The sequence below is a fragment of the Python bivittatus genome, unplaced genomic scaffold, assembly GCF_059951505.1.
Source record: "Python bivittatus isolate LINGU-HERP-01145 unplaced genomic scaffold, Pbiv_v1 ctg000610_np1212, whole genome shotgun sequence".
NCBI lineage: Eukaryota > Metazoa > Chordata > Lepidosauria > Squamata > Pythonidae > Python > Python bivittatus.
Genome location: NW_028277088.1, coordinates 37,388,512 through 37,412,918, shown reverse-complemented (window position 1 = coordinate 37,412,918; position 24,407 = coordinate 37,388,512). Strand labels below are relative to the sequence as shown.

The window sequence follows — 24,407 nt, the reverse complement described above, 5'->3', positions numbered from 1 at the left end:
CAGATCTGCAGTGGGATATCAAGACTGGAGAATAAAACCTGTTGAGCTTTGCCCAGGCCTTTCCTATCTGGATGTTATGATTTTGTCTCCCCCTTTAATGAACATTTATATTGCTTCAATTTAAACTGCTTCAGGAAGTGACTGTATGGAAAGCGGCACAGATGCATATTAAATAAATAAATGTTCTAAATAATAACTCACAGGTCATTGGCCCAAGGAGATAGGATTTCCCTTCTTCATGTTCCAGTTTTTAACTTTGCAAATGAGGACACACAACCATAAGAAATCTGCTTTGCCATCATAATGCCCATATTTAATCTTTTTAAACAAGCAAAACCAGATTTAAAAAAAAAAAAATCATTTCATCTCATACAGTACATTTTGAATTTCCTCAGCAATGTCCCATCAACAGTACTCAAAAGTCTGATATGGAATGTTCATCAGTATTTTAAATAGTATATAACCAGTGATTACAGTAAAGCAGAGTTCACATTAAACAGCTTCTTCAGTTAAAATTTAGAAGCTTAGTCCTCATGTCACATTTGACATAAGGCCAGGAGCAATCATGCAATGGCTTATTACCACACTGGTTTTCCATGTAGTATGAATGTTGATAAAAACCACTGCAGAGCTCTCCCCACTATTCTATCAGGGCAAAGCGAGAGATGCGACTGCAGTTCTAATGCTGCAAGCATCATGTAAGTCCTGGGCCTAAGATTCCAACATCAGATGTAAGGCGAGCTCAGATTTACATCTTGTTTCTAAAGAAACTGAACGGTTTTTTCTTCAGTGAATAAGATCAGGATTAAATTGAAATTGCACGAATATATTTTATGGTGTATTTTGCTAGCCTATATATGTATTTGTGGGATTTGTTTAAAACACAAGCAATTCTTCACAGAGGATCAAGAAATATTTTTCTTTTAGGAAAAAAAATTGCATGTTGGAAGCCTAGAATCAAGAATTTCCCTCCAATTTTTAAGGAAATTGATGTGAAATGGCTGACCTATCTCTAGATTTTTGCTAAATATTTGGTAACTAGAGTTGTTTCAATAAGATAGGCGGTGACAAATTTTAATTTATTTATATATATATGCCCAAAAAACCTGTAACTTGTGATTGAGCAATTTGTGTTTTTAAAATGTGAACCAATAATTGTGGTGAAAAATCTTAACACATCCCAATAGTTGCTTGATTTAAAGTAGGGGTTTGATGTCTAGCAGAGGTAGAGAGTTAATTTAAATCAAATACATAATGCTATATAATAGGACTGCAAACACGTATTTATACATTTAGTGATGTATTGGCCTAAAACCAGTATGTATCAGAACTATGACACTGTAATTCTTCACATAAAGTTATGGGAAGTTGGAGGTGTGTTAAGTGCTAAATAACTACATGAAATAAAAATGTACTCTCTTTTCCAAAGTCATCCTTTGGAAAATCTCAAGGTTTGATACAGTCTTAGTCATACCTTGATCCAACCTAAAATATTATTTTCTTTCACACTATTAAACAGTATGAAGCAATTAATATATTAATTTTAAAATGCAACAGAAAACATAGCAAATTGTTTAGGAATTTGTCACTGACATTTAAAAAGTCATGAAATTAACAGAACTTCACAGACATCAGACAACCTAGTGGAGCTTTGAGAAAAACCTTTGCAGATATGACAAAACTGACTTTAAAAGTCCCACTAATGTTACAAGTCTGATTATGTAGCATTCAACTTATATATATGTGTAGCATAAATGATTCACATAACACCCAATACGCAATGAAGGTATAATATAGTTTTCTTGACATTTTTCATGATTTTCCAGGAAACTTTACAGTAAGACTAGCAAGGATGATCACCAACTTTAAATGCCTACTACTGTAGATGCATACAATATTAAAGGCAATGAATTTTAGGAAAAAAACCCACATTCTCAAAAAGGCTTAAATTTGACCTATTTATCTCTCCACTTATGTTGTTTTAAGATGTGTTCAAAATTAACAAATTCATTATATTAACATATTAAAATTGGTAGTCTCTAAACGTTACAAACTCTCAATATGTTTAATTCGACTGTACAAAACCAAATGCATTCATATGGGTAATCTTCCTTTAACTTCTTCACAGTTGAAAATATTGTGAAGTTGTTTATTTAGAACTATTTACATACTTACATAATTATGTACATACACCATGAATTTTATAAAGTGATAATACACCCAGTATCTCTGTTCATATTATATATATACACAGAGAGATGGCATGTGTATTTTTGTATAGTGAACAAATTAATATACACTGATTGTTTTCTAAATTATCAGTAGTGGAGCCAGAAAGAGTTTTTCAGAACTTCATCATTTAGCAAGGTATCTACTTTAAGGACAAGTTGGACCAATGTAGTCTTGCTTCAGAAGGTATTATGTCATTTACCCAAAGTGTTTTTTATGTGTAGCTACTGCGTATTCTTCTTTAGAATAGATAATTAAATGATTTGTTGTAAACACCAAGCAGTCAGCATCTATATTATTTAGTGTAATTTCTTCAGCTTTTGTGCAAATGGGGCTGTTCTGGATAATCAAGAAGAAATCAGCGGCCATGTTGTCAGTGGTGAAAGAAGGTTCAACCTGAAGCATTTACTGCATGGTAAGAGATCATTTCACTATTATACAGTCAACAAGTCCTTCTTCACAGAAGTATATACAAACATAAATAAACGTTTTAGCACAAAACACAAACAATTAATTTTAGGTAAATCAAGTATATAAATAAGAGGTAAAAGCCTATGGATGGACTTTAAAGGCTAGGAGTTCTTCAGAGTGCATGTTATTTAAGGAACGCAGATCAGGCAGTTTTAAAAGTAGTTTTGTAAATACAGAGGCTTCATTTGGATGATTTTTTGTGATTAAAGTCTTGAGTGCACGGATCAGTGTTTCTTGAAGTGCTTCCACAGAATTGACATTCTCTATTCCTGATCGTTCTAAATGAAAGATAAACAATGGGAGGGAGACAGTTATTGGTTTGCAACTTACATCATTAAACACATTGTATAAAATTCTACAAAGTACCCAGCTATTCATAAAAGCATTTGTGTTAGCAGATGCTATTCAAACTAGGCAACTCATAACCACTAGAGATTAAGGCCTATATAAATCAACATGCTGATCTTCTTAGCTAAATATCAATTTAACAAGCTACTTCCTGACCTTATAGTGAAGGTGGGGGGCACCCTATTGTAGGCAAATACATTCTGCAGAGATGATGGCAAGTGAACTTGTGATCCAACAGCTTGGGTGTATGAGGGAAACTTTACTTCTCTTTTGGAGCAGAGTAACTACCCCATCCCAGAAAGGGAACTCTGTTAAGTTAAATCATAAGGTTTATATTTCAACTTTCATTTGTTTTGCATCAATGTTCAACAAGTGTGAGTTGAGAATATTCTACCCTGCCACCCCAGAAGAGTAAGGGAACACATGTAGCCCCCATCCTATATTATCTTATGAATTATTCTGCAATGAAAAATTCTGTCCCTTTGCATGATAAAGAATTTAGGGTAAGTGGACTGGGGAAGTATATTTTTGCACTTACCAAGGGCATTATTCATTTTACCTGTTGTTGCACATCAATAACTAAAATTAATTATCATAGATCAGGCTGCATGACAATTCAAAATTACATTTCCTATTGCAATATAGATCAGAAAACATGAACATTTTTATATATGTATTGAACATGTGTGGGTTTTTTTCCCCACAGGATACATTTTATTTTAAAATTCAATACCATATTGTTCTCAGAAGTTCACAAGAGAAAGAATACTGAACCAAAAGTGAGCTTTCAAAAAAAGACAAAAATGTAAAAGCAGCTGAAAAATAACAATATATTTCTAATAAAATAAGAAATGTTTAGATCATTACTGAAAAATGGCAACATGGATGCCTTTGGCTAACCTCTGTAAAACAATCCCCAAATGTTTATCTTCAAAAGAGATAAAATACTGTAAGATAAGTTTCAGATATAATTTTAATTATTAAACAATGTGAAGAAACCCAATGGGAAGGGGAGTGCAGCCCAAAAGTCAAATTTCATATATTCTGAAAAGACAAAGAAAACTTTATTTTTTGGTACAGATAAAGGTTCGTTTTGTTTTCTTACCAGCAGATACAAGGACCACCGCTGTAAACAAACTCATTTCTTCATCACTAAGGTTCAGTGCATTTAGCTTCTCACTAAACTCAAACATGGAGTTCAGCAGATCACCAGCTCCCATGGTACGTAGATCATCCAAACTGTATTTCTTTCCACTAAGAAAAGTGACAGTACGATCTTTTGCATCAAATAAAGATGCAAACCGTACCATTAATACCTGGTCAAAAGAAAATTTAGGGAGAAAAGCTCGCATGTAAATCTATACTCTGTTCATATAGAATCTTCAAAGTTTGACAGCTCATAAAATTGAAGATAAAAGTCTTCTCTGAGCCAAGGTTAATTCTTGGTGACTAGTTATCTTGGAATTAAATGGAAGTGATCTAACCCTGTTGCCTTCTGGGATTTTACTTCTTTTTACTATCTAGCCCTTCCATCTCCTGGCGCTCTTCCATCCAACTATTATCCTGCTCAAAAAATGTGTTACCTATTTGACCCTAAAAGTAATGAAGTAGTGAGATCTATCCTAAAGGTTTCCATTTAAATTCTAAAACAGTCCAAGCACAAAATGATTACCATCAGAATATCCTGTATTACCTATATCTTCAATTCAGGAGACTGTCTCTGGATTGACTGATTTGTTTGTCACATTTATATAGCCACCCATCTCATACAAAGTGACTCTGGCTGCATATTGTTTGTTTTTTAAAAAAGGCTTTATTACAATTTACTAAAGAGATAATTAAGCACAAGCTTTAAAAAAATTCCAGCAACTGTTTATATACTTTAGATACAGGCAAGGCTATATGTAAAAAAAATATTTAGGCGTTGGAGTCATCCTCTACTGGCAATTTCTTGTACTTATTGTCTCTGGATATAATAATGGGTTTAAATTAAAATACTGCATCTTCTAAAAAATTATTTTATTACTGTTGACGCCAGAGACATTCCACAGGGGGCAGTCAAAAACATTTGTGTGAGCAGACTGACCTCCCCTGGGTACAGCCCTGCAAAGGATGGAGAGAGGATGTTACTAAGCATCAGCATTTAAAGCTGTTTTTAAGCAACAGAGCTCCCTTCAGAAAAAGCAAGGTGACGCAAGACAGGAGAATAACTTCTTAAATATAATTTTTTAAAGGCAATGCTGAGAAAACCTGTCTGCCTATTCTTACACTCAATGTGGCCTTTCCCAAAAGGCAAGACAGTGAGGAACAGTGAGGGATTTCAACTGCATGCAGAGGCGTGGGGCCCCTTTAGGCAGTAGAGACCACCAGCCAGGGAAGCTGACTTGGCAGATGTCACAGAGAGTGGACTGTTATCTACCAATCTGGATATACCTGGTAAGGTGAGTATAAAACTGAGGACCCTGCTTTTCAAAATGAGTAAGGAGGCAGGATAACATTTCGAGTCAAAAATACAATCTATAGTAATGTGAAGAGGCAATTTTTGCCACATATCCCCAACAACTGCAGCAGACACATACCAAACTTATCAAAATAGCTGCACTGGTTTTATCAATTTTGATTAATGTAAAGAAGAAGAAACAAAAACAAAATATTCACCTCAAAGGTTCCAGCCTTCAGAAGGTTTACTTGGTCGTGTTGGGAAAGATCTTGGAAGCCTGGAACACGCTTGGCAAATTCCACTACTTCCTTTACTGCAGGGGTAAAGCTCATGGAAAATTCTTCCCAGACTTCTTGACCAGACTTATTTGGATCCACAAAAGGAGTCTTGTTCATTGGACAAACCTAGGTATTTACGGATATATGGAATCAAAATGCTATTCTCAACACCCTCTTTTCAAAAACTATGAAACTAGCAATGTCTCCAAATATAACACAAAAAATTGCTCATAATTAAACATATTAGAGAGTATGTCCCAAAATATTAGAACCTAATTATAATTAAGTGTTGCTTCCTACTCAACAGCATAGTTTGGTGAAAAATTTTCTTAGAAAAGAAAACAAAGTAAACACCCTATTTTTCTTTAAAGTCCATTTCCCAGTGATATTTTATACTTGGAAACCAACATTCTCAGGGCTCCTTTGCATTACAATTTTGGAATGACCATGATAATGTTATTTCCATTCAATGCATCTGGTAGGGAAGTATAGGTCTACTGTCTATCAAGAAACAATATAATAGATATGACCTTGACTATAACTATATTACTATAATCTTAATTTTTCTCAGTTTACTTTAAGACTTAAAAAAACAAGCAAACTGTTAAGGCTTGAAATGTCTGAGTACATGTACATTTCTTCTTAATTTTCATACCATTTGAAAAGCATAACACAAATAGTGTGAAAAAATCTCAGAGAATGTATTTTCAGTGTCAAGTGAAAACGCCATGGGAGCAATCACTACTGAGTTGATGTTTATGTTATATTGAAACTCATTTCCACAGAAAGTCGCACTACAATTAGTAGCTAGTTAACACTTATTCCCCACTTGATTGAATTCATACAGGTATTTGTTTTAAAATATACATGTGAGGAAGGGAATTTGTCCACCCATATGGCCTCCACCCTATGGAAATTTTATTCAACTATGTTAACATTCCAACTAGAAACACCAGCTCACAGGTTATTAAACTAAGAACCCCACCACCACTACCACCATGTACTTTCAAAGTACCTGTATGTTCTGCACAATAAAGAAATCAGGCTGGTTTCAAGATAGTACTAAGCCACTGTTTAACATTAGAACAAGCCTAAATGAATCTCAGATTACCCACTGGAGTTTGGAAAATCTCACTTCCATTCTTGATTGCCAGTCTTCCTTATCATCTAATCTCATAAAATAATAGTATTATTTAGTTATTTATGTGCTATATTTAAATCACATCGGCACTGATCAACTCGAGGCATATTCAGTTTTTTCAAGCTGAAATACGCCAACTTCATATCAGGCCAAAGAAAGAGGGGTAGCAGCAGTGGCTATGGAACATAATGAAATAGCAGTTTTCAGGGGAAATCCCAATATAAACAATACCCCAACAATAAATCATGATGAACTACTTAAGTTATTCTGGAATAACAACAAAAGTTAAGGTGTAGCTAAATCAAAACATTATAAATGAAGTTGTATTGGGGACAGAAGCTTCTTCAATCTACTCTACCCTTTTCTAATATGCTGCCCTTCAACTATACTGGAATTACCTTCACCTGCTTAACAAAATACAAATGCATTCTTTTTAATTGGAAAGCAGAATCTTCCCATTTCGATTTTCTCTCCCCCCCCACCAGTCTTACCCCATATATAATCCAGTGATCTCTCTCTTCTACTTTTGTAATATACTCTACTGCATTATTGTCCCTAGGCCCATGTCACTAATTTAAACTTATGACAACTAACACAAACGAGCTACCGCTCTGCAGCAGAAATTAATAGTTGTAATACCAGATGCATTCTGCCTCCAGTGCTGCAGGAATAGGCATTCAGAGATTCAACGGAAGAAAAGCCATTTCCGAACATCTTATTACACTCTTTCATAGTAAAGCCATTGGTGAAGTTCACAGAATGGTGGCAAAGATTATATCCGCTGCTTTGCCCTTTATACCGTCCACTGAAGTGTTGAACATTCCCATTATGAAGTATACTGCTTATGCTACCTTGATCAGGCTCACCACCAGAATTATACTGCTCCAAGTATTTAAGACTTTTCCCCCCATTTGGAGGCTGCACAACAGTGGTACGATCTTCTGGTTGTTCCTGATTGTACATAAATGTATCTTTGTGGGCACCAGTCACCATGCCAATCACTTCTTCCTTGGCAATGTCAGAGGGAAGAGGAGGAGGTAGTGGAGGAGGAAGGGGGGAAGGAGAAGAGGGCCTTTTGGCATTTTCTTCTTCTTGCTGTAGCTTGGAGTTCAGCTGTAACTGAGGCACTAAGAGCAATGCTTCTTGGCTATCTTTTAATGCTTCGCTGGGCAAGTGATCACTGAACTGCGTATTCATCATAGTTTTCATGGCACTTTGCATTTCGATCAGCATCCTCTGCTTCTCACGTTTAGGAATTCGGCCAAATCGAACAGCTATAAAGAAGACAGATGGAGCCTTTAGTTTTAAAATCATGTCATATTCTAATAAGAATGCCAGTGTATTCCTTCCTGAGAAACCACACTATTGATTGAACCACAGAATATATTTGATAGCAGAATTGTGAACAAGGCCCAAAAGATAATCCAAATAGTTCTGGGAGCCTAAAATTCTTTAGATGCATATTTCACAAATGTGAGGTACCACATGGAATAGAAGAGAATTCATACAGAGCCCAAGCAGCTTTTTCAATTGTCGTGGAGAGAGTGAGTCAAGTTTTCAAAGTCCTGTTTTCCCCCCAAAAGCAAATAGTGCATTTATGCTGCTTCTAGAGAGAAAAAGCTCTTGGGAAAGTTGTTGACTTTTATATGTATTCTCTCTTTCCTTTTTCTATATTATTTTTTGTATTTTATTCTCATGTTATTAATATAGCTTATGGGCTATCCAGAAAGCCGTGTTATTAATAAAGCAATGAAATAACTTATAAAATAAGAATACATAAGCAACTTTTCTTCTCACCAATGCAAGCAGGAATGCAAACAAGGAAACAGTTTTCACGACCAAAGAAAAAAGAGCAAAGAGAATCAAACACAGCTTGGGATGAAAACGGGGAAAACAGACTGCTTAGTAACCAGGACTATTCAGAGTTTGGAAGGTATTGTGGTTACACTGACTAGAAATTCAAATAATAACCAAAATATATCTGAAGGGTACTGGGCTGGAAAGGGCTGCACTAGGATACTGTGGCTTGAGAGAAATGAAAACCAGTTTGTCTGCAATGGTGATATCCAAAAAAGGCAGACACAGGCAAAGTGATATTAGGAGTATTACCAGCCTAAGTGTAAGACTGGCTTAAATGTATTTGCCCTGTAAGAATTATTTCAGTTCTTTAACAATGAATATATATTTGCTGGTCTTGCACAACACACCTAGCCAAAACATCACTGGCTCCTTTGTGGCTAAATATATGATGCAAACCAGCCAGTGTGGTTAGTTTATGATAGTGTGTGCTGTGCAAATTCAATCAGTCAAGTTAAGTCACTAAGTCATGATTCAGTTAATAATGGTATGACACTTCCCACTTACTAGATCATTCCTCTAAATCAGTGTTTCTCAAACTTGGCAACTTTAAGATGTGTGGACTTCAGCTCCCAGAATTCTCCAGCCAGCATGATCTAGGATGACCAAACCAAAACTTACAGGATCCCAGGCTAAATTTTCTTATGGCTCAGCCTAAACTGGAAGTATACGAATTGCAGGGAAAACTTCTAACAAAGTCACCCAAAGTTCTTGTCAGTTCAAATTTTCTTCCTTGAAAATTATCTTCTTAGAAAATCCTGTTTGGGAATTTGCATTGTTTCCAGTGGCTGGTAGACAGTAAAGTCCAGACATTGCGATAAAATCTGAAAGAATCTCCTGTAACTTTCCTCAATGATTAAGGTTCCTTGTAAGTTTTTTGATAAATTTACTAAGCAAAGACAAAACAGCAACTGACCATTAGTAACTTTTATTTGCTGGTTTCTTTAATCAATATACTAAATTGAAATTGCTTAGCCTTTTTACTTAGTATAGGAAATGCCTTTACCATACATCACACCATTGGATGAATAAGTTTACCTACTTAAGGTATATAAAGTCCTTGAGTTATGACCATTCATTCAGCGACCATTCAAAGTTACAACAATGCTGAAAAAATGGACTTACCATTGGTCCCCAAAGTTACAGCTGTCACAGTGCCCCTGTGGTCACATGATTGCGATCTGGGCACTTGGCAACCCGTTCGCATTTACGATCTGTTGCCAAGCACCCCACGATCACGTGATCGCCAGTTGCAACCTTCCCTGCTGGCTTCCCACAGGAAAGTTAAGGGGAAAGCCAGCAGGGGATGTCTCAAGCCACTTGGGTAAGTCTCCCCCCCCCCCCCCGCAGGCCTTTCTTCGCTTGCTCACACGCACTCTCCTTCCTTCCTTCACACACACCAGCACCCTCCTCCTCTCTTCACTCACTTGCATGCACCTTCCTTCTAAGTCTCCCCCACCCACCCTGGCCTTTGCTTGCACCACTGCTCTCCCCTTCCCGCTTTCACTCACATGCACCAGTGCCCTCCTTCCCTCTTTTGCTTGCTTACACACACCATGCCCTACTTTTCTTCTTCACTCGCTCACACCAGTGCCCTCCTTCACTCGCATGCACCGTGCCCTCCTTCCCCTTTCAGTCACTCACATGCACCAGTGCCCTCCTTCCCTTGCTCACACACACCAGCACCCTCCTTCCCCCTTTGCTCACTTGCATGCACCACACCCCTTTTGTGCTGCACTGTGGCTCTGGGACTTTGCAGGAAGGAGAAAGCTTCACAAACAGCCAGCAGCTTCCAACATGAGCTACAGAGAGTGTGCTGGAAGTGCCCCTGGAGAGTCCTCGAACAAGTGAAGGAGGCAAGGAAGGCACTGTGTGTGCGAGCAAGCAAAGGGGGAAGGAGGGTGCTGATGCATGCGAGCAAGTGAAGGAGGGAACAGTGCATGCATGCATACAAAGGGGGAAGGGGGGCACTGTTGTGTGCGAGCAAGCAAAAGAGGGAAAGAGGGCATGGTGCATGTGTGCAAGTGAAAGGGGAAGATAGGGACTGGTGCCTGCGAGTGAGCGAAGGGCGAAGGAGGGCCAAGGAGCCCCTGCAGGGCCACCAAAAGGGCAGAGATGTGGGGAGAGATAAGTGGGTGGGTGGAGTTGGATGGAGTGGAGTTGGCAGTACCTTACCTTACCGAGGCTCAAGGCTGGGAGGGATCAAGCCTGGAAGGCCTCAGTTGGGGTGAGTCCTAGGCTAGCGACCAGTGGAATTTACTTAATGACAATGGAAAGTGCTGGGATTGCCGTCACTAAGCAATGTGGTCACATGATGTCTCACTTCATAACTTCATTGCGTAGCAACAGAAATTCCAGTCCCAATTGTGGCCCTAAGTCAAGGACTACCTGTAAGTCATTCTCTAGAGGTGCAACACTTAGTCCTGGATTTATGAGTTCTGACAGATTTTTTCGTTGTTTTAAATCATACAAGTGGTGGCTGCATATCTAACTTGGAAACATATAACAAGGGGTCTTGACAGCCTGTTCTGCTTGCACAGTTGGAGATGTAAATATCCCCCTCACAAATATGGTTTAGAGCACTTTGTGAATATGGCCTTGCTATACTGCTTATTCCCTCTGTCATGGGTACTGCTTATGTCATGAATGCAAGCTTACTTCTTGTATTCATGAATACTCACTGAGATTACAAAGCTGTAGTAAGAAACATACTTCATGTTCCAGTATCATTCCCATACTTATAACTTTATGGTTAAGGTAAGATTTGGAGCACAGCATGTTAACCACTCCTTTATCACCATTTTTATAAAACTTCCATTTGAATTAAGTACAAAACGCACAACAATTCACCTTTTGAAGGTCACTGCTCAATATAGAAACATACCATCTCTTGACATTCCTACCGACAAACATTTTTTGAATCGGCACTGCTGACACCTGTTTCTATTCATTCTCATTATAGAGCAGTTGTTACTCTTCAGGCACTTCTTGTATTGGATATTTTGCTGAATGCTTCTTCTAAAGAAACCCTGAAAAGAATAAGCAACTGTTTTAGATTTTCTTTTGCAAGCAAGCTTCCAACTGTATCATATGAATAGAATCTTGCATGCTTAACCTTGAAACTGATTAAGACTTATGAAATATTGTTGTGATTAAAAAAGATGGAATAAAATCCAAGCAAAAGACAATATTCTTCCTAAAACCCTAAAGAATATCAACCCTAGCCTTGATGACAGGACTTATTTAGAAGAAACTGAAAATATTTTAAATTTGGCAATTTAGCAAGTGAAACATAAAATATATTCCAGACACATCACCACCAAGTATACTTATTCCTGAATTTATATTTATTCATTGCTACCTTAAGCCATTTATATTAGAAAAATTACCTTGCAGCCTTCACAGGCATGGACCCCATAGTGAAATCCTGAAGCAACATCTCCACAGACTTTACACAGCAAGACCATGCCATTAAATTCTAAAAATGCAACAGTATGAAAACTCAGTAGTAACATGGGAAATGAAGCATAGATAGATTTGACTTGTTATGTAAAGGAATAGAATTTTGTACGCCTGCCTTCTCAGATTATTATCCATGTCTCATTGAATGGGAAATGTATTTTAATATAGGAGTCAGCAAATGATTAAGCTGTGTAGTATTATTTTTTACAACATGACATTGTGTCATTCTAGACATAAGCACTCTAGGAAGCCTGTGCAAAATGACTTTGAAATAAATCCTATTCCCCACTTCACTGAAACTCCTGATGAGTTTGAACCCATTGTCCAAAAATTGCTCTTCAAAATGCATCCAAAATTTTGAGATGCAAATGTGTCTCACTCTTCAATCTGCCTTAAAGCTAAGTATTAACTAATACTCATTGTACAAAAACAAAATTGTTTAGGGCAGCATAAAAACTGATACATCTGCTCTATGTAGTTGAAATGTTAGCCCTGAATTATGTCATAATACAGTAAATACAATAGCACAAATGTATTAGTTTTAAACGCCATCTGAAGATTTCTTATGCTGTTCAGAAACAAGGCAGTAAGTTTATCAAATAAACGCAAATGTGTCCAGCAAAAGATGGGGTGGAACAAAAAAAAATGAAAATGCTATCTGATGCTGACTTATGAATTGATGAAAATACCATTATTTATTATCATGTTGTAAGCAGGTTCCAAGTAGCAAAGATTTAGGGAATCAATGCTTCTAAAGATGTACAATTTAGATGCTAAAGAAAATAATTTCTGATTGTGGAGTTTAATTTTCTGGGTAATAAACAATCTAATGTTGTTCTCTGTGATTAAAATATTAGAAAGCCTGCAAAAACAACTAATTTATAAATGATTAAAGTTGGAAAAACTTAATTAGAAAAGCAGAGAGAGGTTCATCTACATGATTAGTACGACAAGTATTCAGGTATGCTTAGATAAGACAAAAATGTTTTAGGTGATTTACTATCTAATACAATAATTAGGTTTAATGCTTTTTCTAATACTCCTGACACCACTAATAATAAAATGTAATACACATTTTTAACATTTCAGAAATTCAAACCAAATAGTCACATACATCTCGTACTGAAGTATCATTGTTGAGTTTTGTTTTAATATAGTGGCATGTTCCTAGCACTGTACAGATAGTCCTTGCTTATTGGCCACAAATGGGATCTGCAACTCCATCACTAAGTGAAAAATCATGTGACCATGCTGGACTTATGACATCACTTCCGCTTCCACCATGGTCATTAAGTGATGCATCACGTGACCACAACTTGCAATTTCACTTCCACATTCTCCACTAACTCTGCTTGTTGGAAGCTGGTTGTGAAGCTTGCAAATGGTGATCACGTGACTGCAAGACACTGCAATGGTCATAAATGCGTGCCAGGTGCTAAGTGCCTGAATAGTGATCACGTGACCATGGGCCACTGTGATGGCCATAAATGCAAGGATTGCTTGCAAAGCTGTTTTTTTCAACCATTATAACTTAAAATTGTTGCTAAACAAGGCAGTCGGTAAGTGAGCACTACCTGTATCTAATAAAAAGCTTTAGGTTGGAAGTCAGTGGGAGCAAATGTGCAGTAATCCTGAAGTTCCAGATTCAAAGGCTGGTGTCTCCAAGCTAAGAAGTACAGAAATTAATGATGGGGGACACTAGCAACTGAGAGCTTAAGCACCTGCAGACAAGTAAATGAGATATTACAAAAAACATAATCAAGCCTGTTAGGAAACAGACTTATCTGTTCTTAACTTTACATCATGCAAGCAGAAAAACCTGGACATTGTGATGGTGGAACTTTGAGTTATTTTTAAATGTATTTTCAATACTTTACTCTGAAACAGTCTCCAAGAACACTTCAGATGCTAGGATTGTGCACACTTAGTAAATTATTCAGAAGAAATGCTTTGGACCTTATGCTAGTGTAACAGTTCTCTACCATTTTTTAAATCAGCTGCCTGTTTTTCAGGCTTCCATACAAGCCTGAAAAAAAGAGCTGCTAACTTTAAAGGTCACATTAACTTTAATAAGTGTTCCTTAAAGCAGTGAAAGCCTAATAGAAGAAAGGTTATTTGCTTATATGAGATCTAAAGCACTTCTTCTAAATTATTTTCAAAATGTGCACAGTTCTGTTACATAGATTTGTTTACTTTCATTCTGAAATGGGAATACCCCTTTCTCAATTTGAACTAGTATATTCCATCAGCAGCAATGCTGGGGGATTCCAAAATCTCAATTCTAAAAAGCTGTGCCTCTTGTGTTTTTAAATAGGAAGATTTCAAGACAGGGGTTCCTTTATAAACATTTCTTGATTTCTAATTTAATTGTGGGCCACAGGACAACATAGCCTGTTGGTCCCACTTTGATTATGAAACAGGAATATGCCAGTATGGCAGATTCTGGGCTGAGCATCAGAATTCCAGTTTATCTAGAAGAAAGGAAGCCAGAGGTTATGTGCTGAAGATAATACTACAGGCTACAGTCTGCTGCCAAACTTCAGATAAATATTAAATTATACTTAATGTGGATAATCTAAGGATCAATTCAGATGTTACAAGTTCTTCCTCTTGCTAGTCTCCTCTATCATTTAATATAACCACCTTATATGGTTATGTCTAACTAGAGTTCATCCAAAGAGCAACTGGAAGCTAGGAGCTAGAAAGGATTTTCATAGCTTCAATTATCAAACAAGTCAGTAGCAGTTTAATCATAAAAGCTAACCATGGGAAGAGAAAGGAGAATCTACAGGTTACAGAAAAATGAAAGGAGCCAGGAAACATGATGTCAGAACTGGGTCTTCTGCAAAAGAGCACAGTACTTACTTGTAAATCCATTATGACTTTTTGCTGCTGAGGTTCCACTTAATTGATTTGCCTTCGTGTGATTCTCTAACTGGTCAATGTTTGATCCTCCATCAGAGTGCTCTTTACTTTTGCTACTACAGCTCCCCTCAGAGGAGGAACTGTTTGGTGATGGCGGTACAGGGGAAGAGGAGGACTGAAAACTGTTTTCTGAGCCCTCGCTGTGACAGGAGGCAGGGCTAGATGCAGAGCTTGAAGAGCTGATGTAAGCAATTACACTTCCTGGAAAAGAAAGGAGTACAACTACTACCTTCAGTCAGACATCAGCTTTCCCCTCCCCTCCTCTTTGTATACCATTATTCCAAATGCCTTTTAATTTTCAGATTCAGAAATCAGTTTCTACTGCACCATCTGGAGCCTGAGATTCAAATTCAGCTACATCATCCTAAACAAGAGAATCTGCTTAGAGAAAAAACAAAACAAATGAAGTCTATTTGTTTTGTGAAGTCACAAGAAAAACAGTCAGTGGTGAATCCCAAGATATTGCAGTTTGATTTTCATATCTATTAGGCAGCAGGTATGGTAAGCCATCAAAACACAAAAGCCAATAAATTCTCTTGATTGCACTGACAGAAAGGCTTACTAAAATAGTTGTATTGCTTTCAGCAGTAGTGAACATTTTTTTAAAAAGTTTGCCTAGAGCTTGGAGAGCTAGTTTGTAAGTTTCCCAGGTCATTCAGTGCCTAAATGACCCTCCAGAATGGCAACTGCTAGAATATATTAAAACTTTTTATATATGCTGAGACAAATTAACAAAATTCCAAATATTGCAAATGGCCTTAGTAGAAATAAACAATTACTTTGGAAGCAGATGAAAAGGGCTAAACAAGGAACCTCCAGCAGAGTGAATGGAATTAAAAACAAAAGTGATGAAATGATTTGGGATGAAACTGAACTAAGGGAATGCTAGAAGTAGTATTTTAGATATTTATATGGCTATTGAAACAAATGCTGTAAATATTATGTCCGAGAAAAAAACTGATGAAAAGGAAGTTATAAATGTTGTTAGAATGTTGAAAAATGCAAGGCTGCAGTGTAACTGCAGAAATGTTGAAATGTAGTTTGCTTATAGAGTACCTATGCAACTTGCTTAACGTGTGCATGAAGACTGCATATATACATGATTGATTGGGCATATGACATTACTGTTTCCCTATTCGAAGGAAAAGGGATTAGCAGTACATATAAAATCTACAGGATAATTAAAGTCTGCCCTGGAAGTGGGCCAAATTCTGGTCAAAAGGGTACCAGAGCTGACAATGAGCAGAATTTGGGCAGTGCAATCTAAGAGGCTTATTTTAATAGCATTTTGCATGAAAAATACAGATTAGCATTCTCTCTTAGATGTGACCCAATATTAAATAACTTTCAACTGAATCAATGCCACTGTGTGCTCTCTAATATTCAGCATAAAATGGGAGATAAGGAAAACATGCATTTGAGCCCATAGCCACAATTATGGATGGTCTTTTAAAAATCACTCCATGGTACTACAATCATCATGTAGTGAGCTGCTATTAAGCTACAGCTCATCATGCAGATTGGGCCCTTTTGCATATAATTGAATTTTGTATGTAACTGAGATTAACTTCTTGTCTTGATGCCTCTGTAATACCCTTTAGGAAGTTACTGAGTTTAGACTTTAATAGCACTGAGCAGTGGCATTAATATGGAAAACACTAGGAAGGAAAAAATTAACACCATGTATGTCAAATGAACCAATTCTGTTGCATCATGAACAGTTAGGGAAATGGAGCTATGTAATGGATTGTCTCATGTAGTGCCATCTTACAACAAGAACCCAAAAATCTTTTCCGCAAAACATTAAATATACAAATACTATAGCTTAACTAAAAGTAAGAATCAAGAGTTAAATGTAACTGATGCTGATATAAATGTGTTTACACTTACAGTCTTACAGAACAGTTATTTACATATAAAGGCTTACCCAGGGCATTTGGTAAGGCTTACTAAGAGGTAACCATGAATAAGATCCCAGCTTCAGTAAGAATCTCACCGATACTCTGATTTTATTTCAGATGATAATATTAATAAGAACCACATACAAGGAATGATTTCTAAATGTGCAGAACACAGTCCTAACCCGTGCACTTACCCAGACATGTGCTCACTTCATACATTATTTGCAGTGAATGGAAGAGAATCAGACTACAATAAAAATCACATCTGAATAACAGGTTTTGAGAATGGAATTGTAAAAGCAGGGAATGATAATATGGGTACACTGGTGATGCATTTGTCATTGCTGCTTTGTGCCAAACAATATGAATTTTAAAAAATGGAATACTATTTCCAGGAGATTGAAAAAAAGAAAAAGAAAAAAAATCAAGGATACCTTCTCAAACAAATAGTAAATGTGTATTCTATTTTACAAAAACAGTGTTTTAATTTGTCCTGAAACACAGAATTCTGATGCAGATCTCCCTCACATTTTTATGCTGTTTTTCTTTAATATCCTACATAGTCGCATCTACCGTTAAGTATTAGCAGAATTTCCCACAAAACAATCTAGTAGCTTATTCAAGTCTATGTGCATGCTTTATCATAGAAAATGACAGCTAAAACAAGTGTAACAGATCTTTTAAGCAAAAGTTGGCTTTAAATTTTGAGTTTACACATGAAAGATATTGCCACTTCAATTTTAATGCTCAACTGACTCTATTTATTCTCAATCTAGTCTTTAAAAAAATTATTTTCTGCCATACATTTTAAAATATACAAGTCTCATCTAATCATATTGCAGCTTTTCAATAGAATGCCAACTTTAGACATGTAAATCTATGTTCACTTAGCATAATTAGTCATACATAAAGACTACAGTATTCATACAGGAGCTGGATTAGAACTTAAGAAGTACTGTACAGAGGAATATAATTAATTATTATGATTTAGCACCCATTGATGGCCCTAAGCATATCTATTGGTAGAAAATCATTCTGTAACGGACTCACACAGTCCCAATGCCAACTTGTTAAAACATAAAAATACTTTCAAATGTGTATGTGAGCCACCCCAAGTGGTTCAGAATCCATTAAATAAAAAGGAATACAGAAAAAATAGGAAACATTTTCACAGTAAAAGCAAATCTACAGTGAGACAACTACTATTTGATACTCATAAATAATAATGCTGACATCAAATTAATCAGGAAAGCGGGAGAAAATGAATGAGAACAGAGAAATAACGTTGCCTATTTACCTATGAAATATAATGGAGAAAAAAGGTCCCAACTTAATTTATGTATTTACAAATTCTTCATTTTGATGAAAATGGTAGATGGTTTAATAGTTAGCTCAGTTTGCAGCAATAAAATGACAAATTCCACTTTAGAAAATATTATGAAATAAAATGGCCAGTATCATTATGCTTTTACATAATCCATCCCCTGCCATTCTTCTGTTCTCTACTGTAAAGTACCATGTTATATGGATGGCACACAAAATAAATACACATACATATTTTGTGGTTCCATATGAAATACTGGGTATACAATTCTTCTTAAACTATCTCACAGTGATGTGCAGAAAACTAAGTGATTAATGGGCTTTCCTTACAAGGACAGATATAGAATTTACTGCAGGAAAAAGACAAGACAAAACACAAATCATTTTAAAACCATGAATGGGGTCCAGGAAACATAAAAGCAACTGCTTCCCTCTCTTTCATAGCAATATAACTTGCTTATACATGGCAGTAAACTGAAGACAAGCCAAAAAAATAAAAAACTACATCAAGCAATGCATAACTGACTGATTTGGCTGCCATAAGGTGTGAGATGGGCTACTGGCTTAGATGGCCCTCATGGCATACAGCCTGGTTATTTAAAGGGCTGTCTGTTTCCATAGCTTCCCTCATCCTATACAATCAGCCAGAGACAGCATGCTTTAGGTCCCATCAATTAGACAGCTTCACCTGATGCCACCCAAGAAGGTCTTCTCTCTCACAATACCTGCCCTCTAGAATGATGTAATCCCAGAGACTTGTATGACCCCCATGCTGACCTTATTTAAGCCAACCCTCAAAACCTGGTTTTTCCCCCAGACGTTGGGCAACATGGTTAATGGACTCCTTCTGGGACATTTGTTTTGGTGGTACTGGCATTCTTTCTCCAGATGTTTGCTTTCCATAGTCTCTGTATTACTGTATTTTAAATTGTTTCATGTTATATGCCACCCAAATTTAATAAATACAGTGGAACCTCAGTTTATGAACTTAATTCGTTCCGTGACTCTGGTCGCAACCCGAATTGGTCGCAACCCGAAGGAAATTTCCCCATAAGGTTCAATGTAATTACCGTTAATCCGTTCTGGTGTGGAGGACAGGGAGGCAGCTATTGCTTGGAGGGAGAGTCCCCCTCCCTACGACTACGTGTCAGGGACAGAAAATGGCTGCGGACCACGTGTCAGAGGTGGAAAAATGGCCACGGACCACATGTCAGGGGTGGAAAAATGGCCACGGACCACGTGTCAGGGGCGGAAAAATGGCCACGGACCACGTGTCAAGGGCGTAAAAATGGCTGCGGACCACGTGTCGGGGCGTAAAAATGGCCGCGGACCATGTGTCAGGGGCGGAAAAATGGCCGCGGACTGTGTCACGGGAGGGACAATGGCCACGTATCCTGCTCGTACCCCGAGGTGGAGTTCGCAAATCGAGGTAAATTTTTGCGGCTGGAGCAGGTCGTAACCTGAAAAGTTCGTTAACAGAGGCGTTCGTAACCCGAGGTACCACTGTAAATAAATAATGAAATGGTTAGTCAAATTCATAAAGAAAAAGCCTGCCAACTAATAAAGAGAGTAGCTATATTCTGGGGTAGTCAAACTCTATGAGTTATAAGTTGCTTTTACTCTGCTAGAATGCGAGTGGGCTTCTCAGAACTACATTTGTTCTTGGCCAAAAGGCTAAGTAATGGCTTCTCTGAATCTATAACTGATCATTACTAGAAGCTAAAAAGACTCCATCTGATCCAGCAAAGATCTTTATGTTCTTCTTCTCATACCTTTCTATTACATTTTTGACACTATATATTAAGACAGACCCAAAAGAAAGCGATTGCTATTGGCATTCCACACGTATCTTTTAAGATTCTTTAAACCTTTTTCTTAATCATCAAAATATTACCTTGAATTCAACTTTATTGTTTCTCCAAGACACACATCCTGTTACGTAATTTTTCCTATCAAATTCCATTACATTTGCAGATTTAGTCAACTTGCGCTACAGACGCTTGGGAAGAGTCATTTTGGGCAATTACACACAGACATTACACACCTGTACTTTCTACATTTACTGAACTGGGAGGGAGACAAACACTCCCTCCACTATCCAGTCTTTCATAAACCAGAAAAGCATTCCAATTCTCAGTTTTAGGCAAACTGGTCAACTCAGTTATGCAATCCTCCCCAGAGCCTAATACATGTTACACCACCTGACTTCATCTATTGCGTAACCTCAGTCATCAGAGAAAATCGTTCCTCCAACCTGTTACATTACAAATGCCACAGTTCATAGTCCATGTGACAGCAAGATCTCAGTAATGATTCAATTCCTATCACATGGGCATGCACACATTAGACAAACTACAAATAACCAGAAGTGCTTTCTGTCCTGGAAGGAGACACAAACAGCACAGTGAGATACTGTACTCCAAACGTACTGAGAATGCTTTCAAGTATACCTAACTCTAGATTGGACCAAGCTATAAATATACAAAATGTTGAACACATTTACATGAGAGTAGAAACCATGAACTACAGTAGGAGTAGGTTACAAGACAGTATATTTAGCATCAGGCTAACTTAAATAAAAATTAATTGTACCCTTGTCCGCTCAGAACGACCTACAGTACAAGTAAATTCATTATGACTTATTCCAAGGCATTTCTTCTTTTTAGCCTTCTGGAGGGCTGTGCAGACCTGGCTCTTACCCCAAACACTGGGTTAGGATGGGGGTTGAGCTGGAAGGATGCTTGGTCTGGCACCTGGGGGGAAGGGTACTTTTGTTTTTAACCATGATTTTATGGATTGTTGTGAGCTGCCTAGAATGAGATAGACAGCTATATATGTCCATTAAGTAACTAAGTAAATAAATGAAGTTAGTTGGGAAATAACTGCATTAAGTTATTCAGAAAAATACAGTCACATCATTTAGTTAGTGACAATATCACCAAGCTTCCCATATATTTTTTCTCCTTTAAATTTCCTGATAACTCTCCTTGTTTCTCAAAGAAAAACCAGTCCCCTCACCTCTGAGCCTCCACCTTTTCTTCCAGACCCAGCACATATTCAACTGTTCTATCCTATCTGTACTTGTTTTCTCCGAAAACAGACCACTGAATTCAATTTCTTGATTGTGCATAGAACTACTACAACTTCATGCACCGTATTTCCTAATTAGGCACCTTTTAGATCTTTTGGGCTAAAATTCCTTTGTTGTTACAGGACAAATTACAGGAGTTGTAGTCCAGTACAGCCTATGCACCCTATCTACTTCATGTCGTCAAATTCAACATATAAACGTGTATATGGGATAACACAGGCTCATAAAATGTAACCGCGATGTGGCTCAATGACAGAAAACAGAAAAGAAAGCCAAAATGCACAGCTGAGCAGCATCTTTATTTCCTCCTATCCTATCCCTGCCTATGGTTTTCTAAATTCAACAAGTCACGCTCCCGGTGAAACCTACGTAGGGAATGCGCGGTTAACCAAGTTAAAGCTACGCAGCCTTCCATCACTTCGAGACCAAAAAGCGATAGAATTCCGCGCAGCAATTGGGGACGTCCGGCCAAGCATTCCGCGGTTCCGGGCTCGCTCGCTCGCTCCCTTTCCCACGCGGAAGCGGCCGCCCTCGGACGCTTTCAGTTGGCAGAGCAACTCCTATTCACCCAGCACAAATCAGCACTTTGCGGCGGAGTGGGAAGAGACGACGGGCGTGTCTGCATGAGTCGTCTCCGTTGCCTCCGCCCCCACGTGTCCCTTGCCCGCCGCGCCTGGATATAGGTCACCAAAACAACGGCCTCCAGCAGGCTACACGTGTCAGTCCACACGGTCTCCCAGCAAGACCGCCCCGGCGCAATTATGCAATCTGGGCATCTCAGCAAGGCAGAGCCAATGAGGACGCGCCTGGCACCGAACGTAAACAAAGGACGCACATGGCTCAGCCGGTCAGTCCATGTGAGGCGGCGGAAAGGAAACGGGCAGCGACTATGGGGGAAAAGGGGCGGCGGCGAGCCCAAACCTGCCCGCCAAAACCGAATGCCCCGGTTGACCCCCCCCCCTTAAAGTATCATGGCCTTGCGATTCCGAGGAAGGGGCTGGATCCGCATCAAACTCCAAGACGGGGGTCTTCTCGCAAACTCCCCTTCCCATGATACGTTTTTTTTCTGGGTGGGCTGATAGCCGCTTCTCCCCCCCCCCGCCCCCAGCAGTTTGTACCCTCGCATTCCTCCTTCTGTCGCAAATCCTAAGCCAAGGTCTTCCCTTTCCGTCATCACAAACCTCACCAGCCGCTTTCCAAACCCCTTCGGGCATCCCCATCCCGGGTGTAAAAGCCACAGGTCTTCCTTTGCGCTCCTTCGCTTTTGGAACAGAAAAACGGGAATAAAGCGATAAGGCGCCCCTCGAGTCCTTTGGGGTCAAGACAGTGGCGGAAAGGGCCGCCCTTAGTAAAGGCAGCTGCTTAAAATGCAAAGCACCATCTCCCCCTCTCCATCTGCCGAAACTCTCCGCTCTAATCACCCTCCTAGCGACCCCTTTCTGGCCACTTGCGGTTCTGGAGTCCCATCCTAATAAAGAATCCTCTTACCGGCACTCAGCTCCATGCCTGCCTTCCTTCCCTTCCAAGGAACCGCTGCCAAGGGCCGTGATTTTTCGAAGCGAGACGGACTGCGGTGGCCTTCGCGAAAGCCTCCAGAACTGCCCGCTTAAGAAGCCCACCCCGGTGCGTCTCTGGTGACAGCCTCGAAGGGCTGCCGGGGAGCGCGGGGCGGGGGGGCGCCTCCTTCTGGGTCCCCTCCCTGCGCCTCCAGATGCGTGAGGATGCAGAAGGAGCCACTGCGGCAGCTGTGCTCATGGGAGGTGCACCCGCCTGCCCTGTGCGTGGAGCTGCCTCGTGTGTTAGGCGGGAGGAGACGACGCCGAGCCTTCCTGGGGAAGTTTCTTGCTGAGTTGGCTCCTGTCAGCGCTGCCGCTGCTGCTGTTTCCAACTCCCCCTGACAACAGGGCGAGGAGGAGAGCCGGCGGGAGTGCGGCGCTGACCCACGTGCTTCTGCACCTCCACCCCTCCTTCCCTCCCCTACCTGCTCCTCGCTCCGCCTGCGCTGCCGCTTGGGCGTCTTTCACCCAGTGACACAGTTTCTTCTCCCTCGGAAGGCCCGGGGGGGGGGGTTGGAAAGAAGGAGCCGTCCTCGCGTGTAGGCCCCGCGTGGTGAGACGGACCTGTGTCTCGAGTTATGCACAGCCGCCCAGGGCGGGTTCCCCCGCACCAGAAATTACCACAGGTAAGGAGAGAGAAGCAGGCGTGCGGGTTGCTTTCCCTCTTCCACCTGGCCTGCGCCAGAAGATGGCCAACTTGCACCTTTCCTTGAATTTTGGACTTCTTTCCTGGGTCAGAAAGGAAATTTCAGTGCTTTCAGTCTCTCGAGTAACTACTGTAGCATTATGGTAATTATCACCTGGTTTTTGGCAGAGTTTCCCGTCCTTATCCACTCCTTCATCTGATCACAGTTATCTTTCTTATAACTTCCTCACCCACGAGTAGACAGGAAAAGTGCAGGAAAACTTCGTGCCTTGAATTTGATCGTTATGATAGATACCATATGCTCTTCATTACAAAACCTAATACATTTATTATGGCACAGACTTTCATGGGATGTGGTCCGGATCCAAACAATTTGATCAAGATAGAAACATGATTATCTCCAGAAGTGTTTCATGTCTCCAAAAGCCTTACATGGTTAAATCACATTTAGATGAAGAAACTTCCTTCTTAAATAATGAGTATCAGTGGAGACCTTAGTACTAAGTATTAAGCTTAAGACAGAAACATTCATTGTATAACAAATAGGGTTATTTTTTGTATTTTGCAATTGTTTATTAATGCTACATTAGCTTTGGATGTAAAATTTAAACACTTTATGCTTATCAACATTGACATTTTAGGAATGATAGTTAATATTGATATAAACTTTTTATCTTTAAAGATTTAAGTTATCTAAACATTAGAGTATTAATAATCTCTAGTCAATATGGTATAAATG

The 24,407-nt window shown here is 38.9% G+C and overlaps 1 protein-coding gene across 1 annotated transcript; it reads right to left on the bottom strand.

The window, feature by feature from the left end:
* Window positions 1–292: 292 nt before the first annotated feature.
* On the bottom strand, window positions 293–23,428 carry NR1D2 (nuclear receptor subfamily 1 group D member 2). The gene is made up of 8 exons (XM_015889869.3): window positions 22,955–23,428; window positions 15,092–15,352; window positions 12,154–12,242; window positions 11,649–11,793; window positions 7,547–8,181; window positions 5,707–5,892; window positions 4,154–4,364; window positions 293–2,978 (listed from the first exon to the last, which is right to left on the bottom strand). The coding sequence occupies exons 1-8, from the start codon at window positions 22,968–22,970 to the stop codon at window positions 2,782–2,784; spliced, it is 1,740 nt and encodes a 579-aa protein (XP_015745355.1). The 5' UTR covers window positions 22,971–23,428; the 3' UTR covers window positions 293–2,781.
* Window positions 23,429–24,407: the final 979 nt, after the last annotated feature.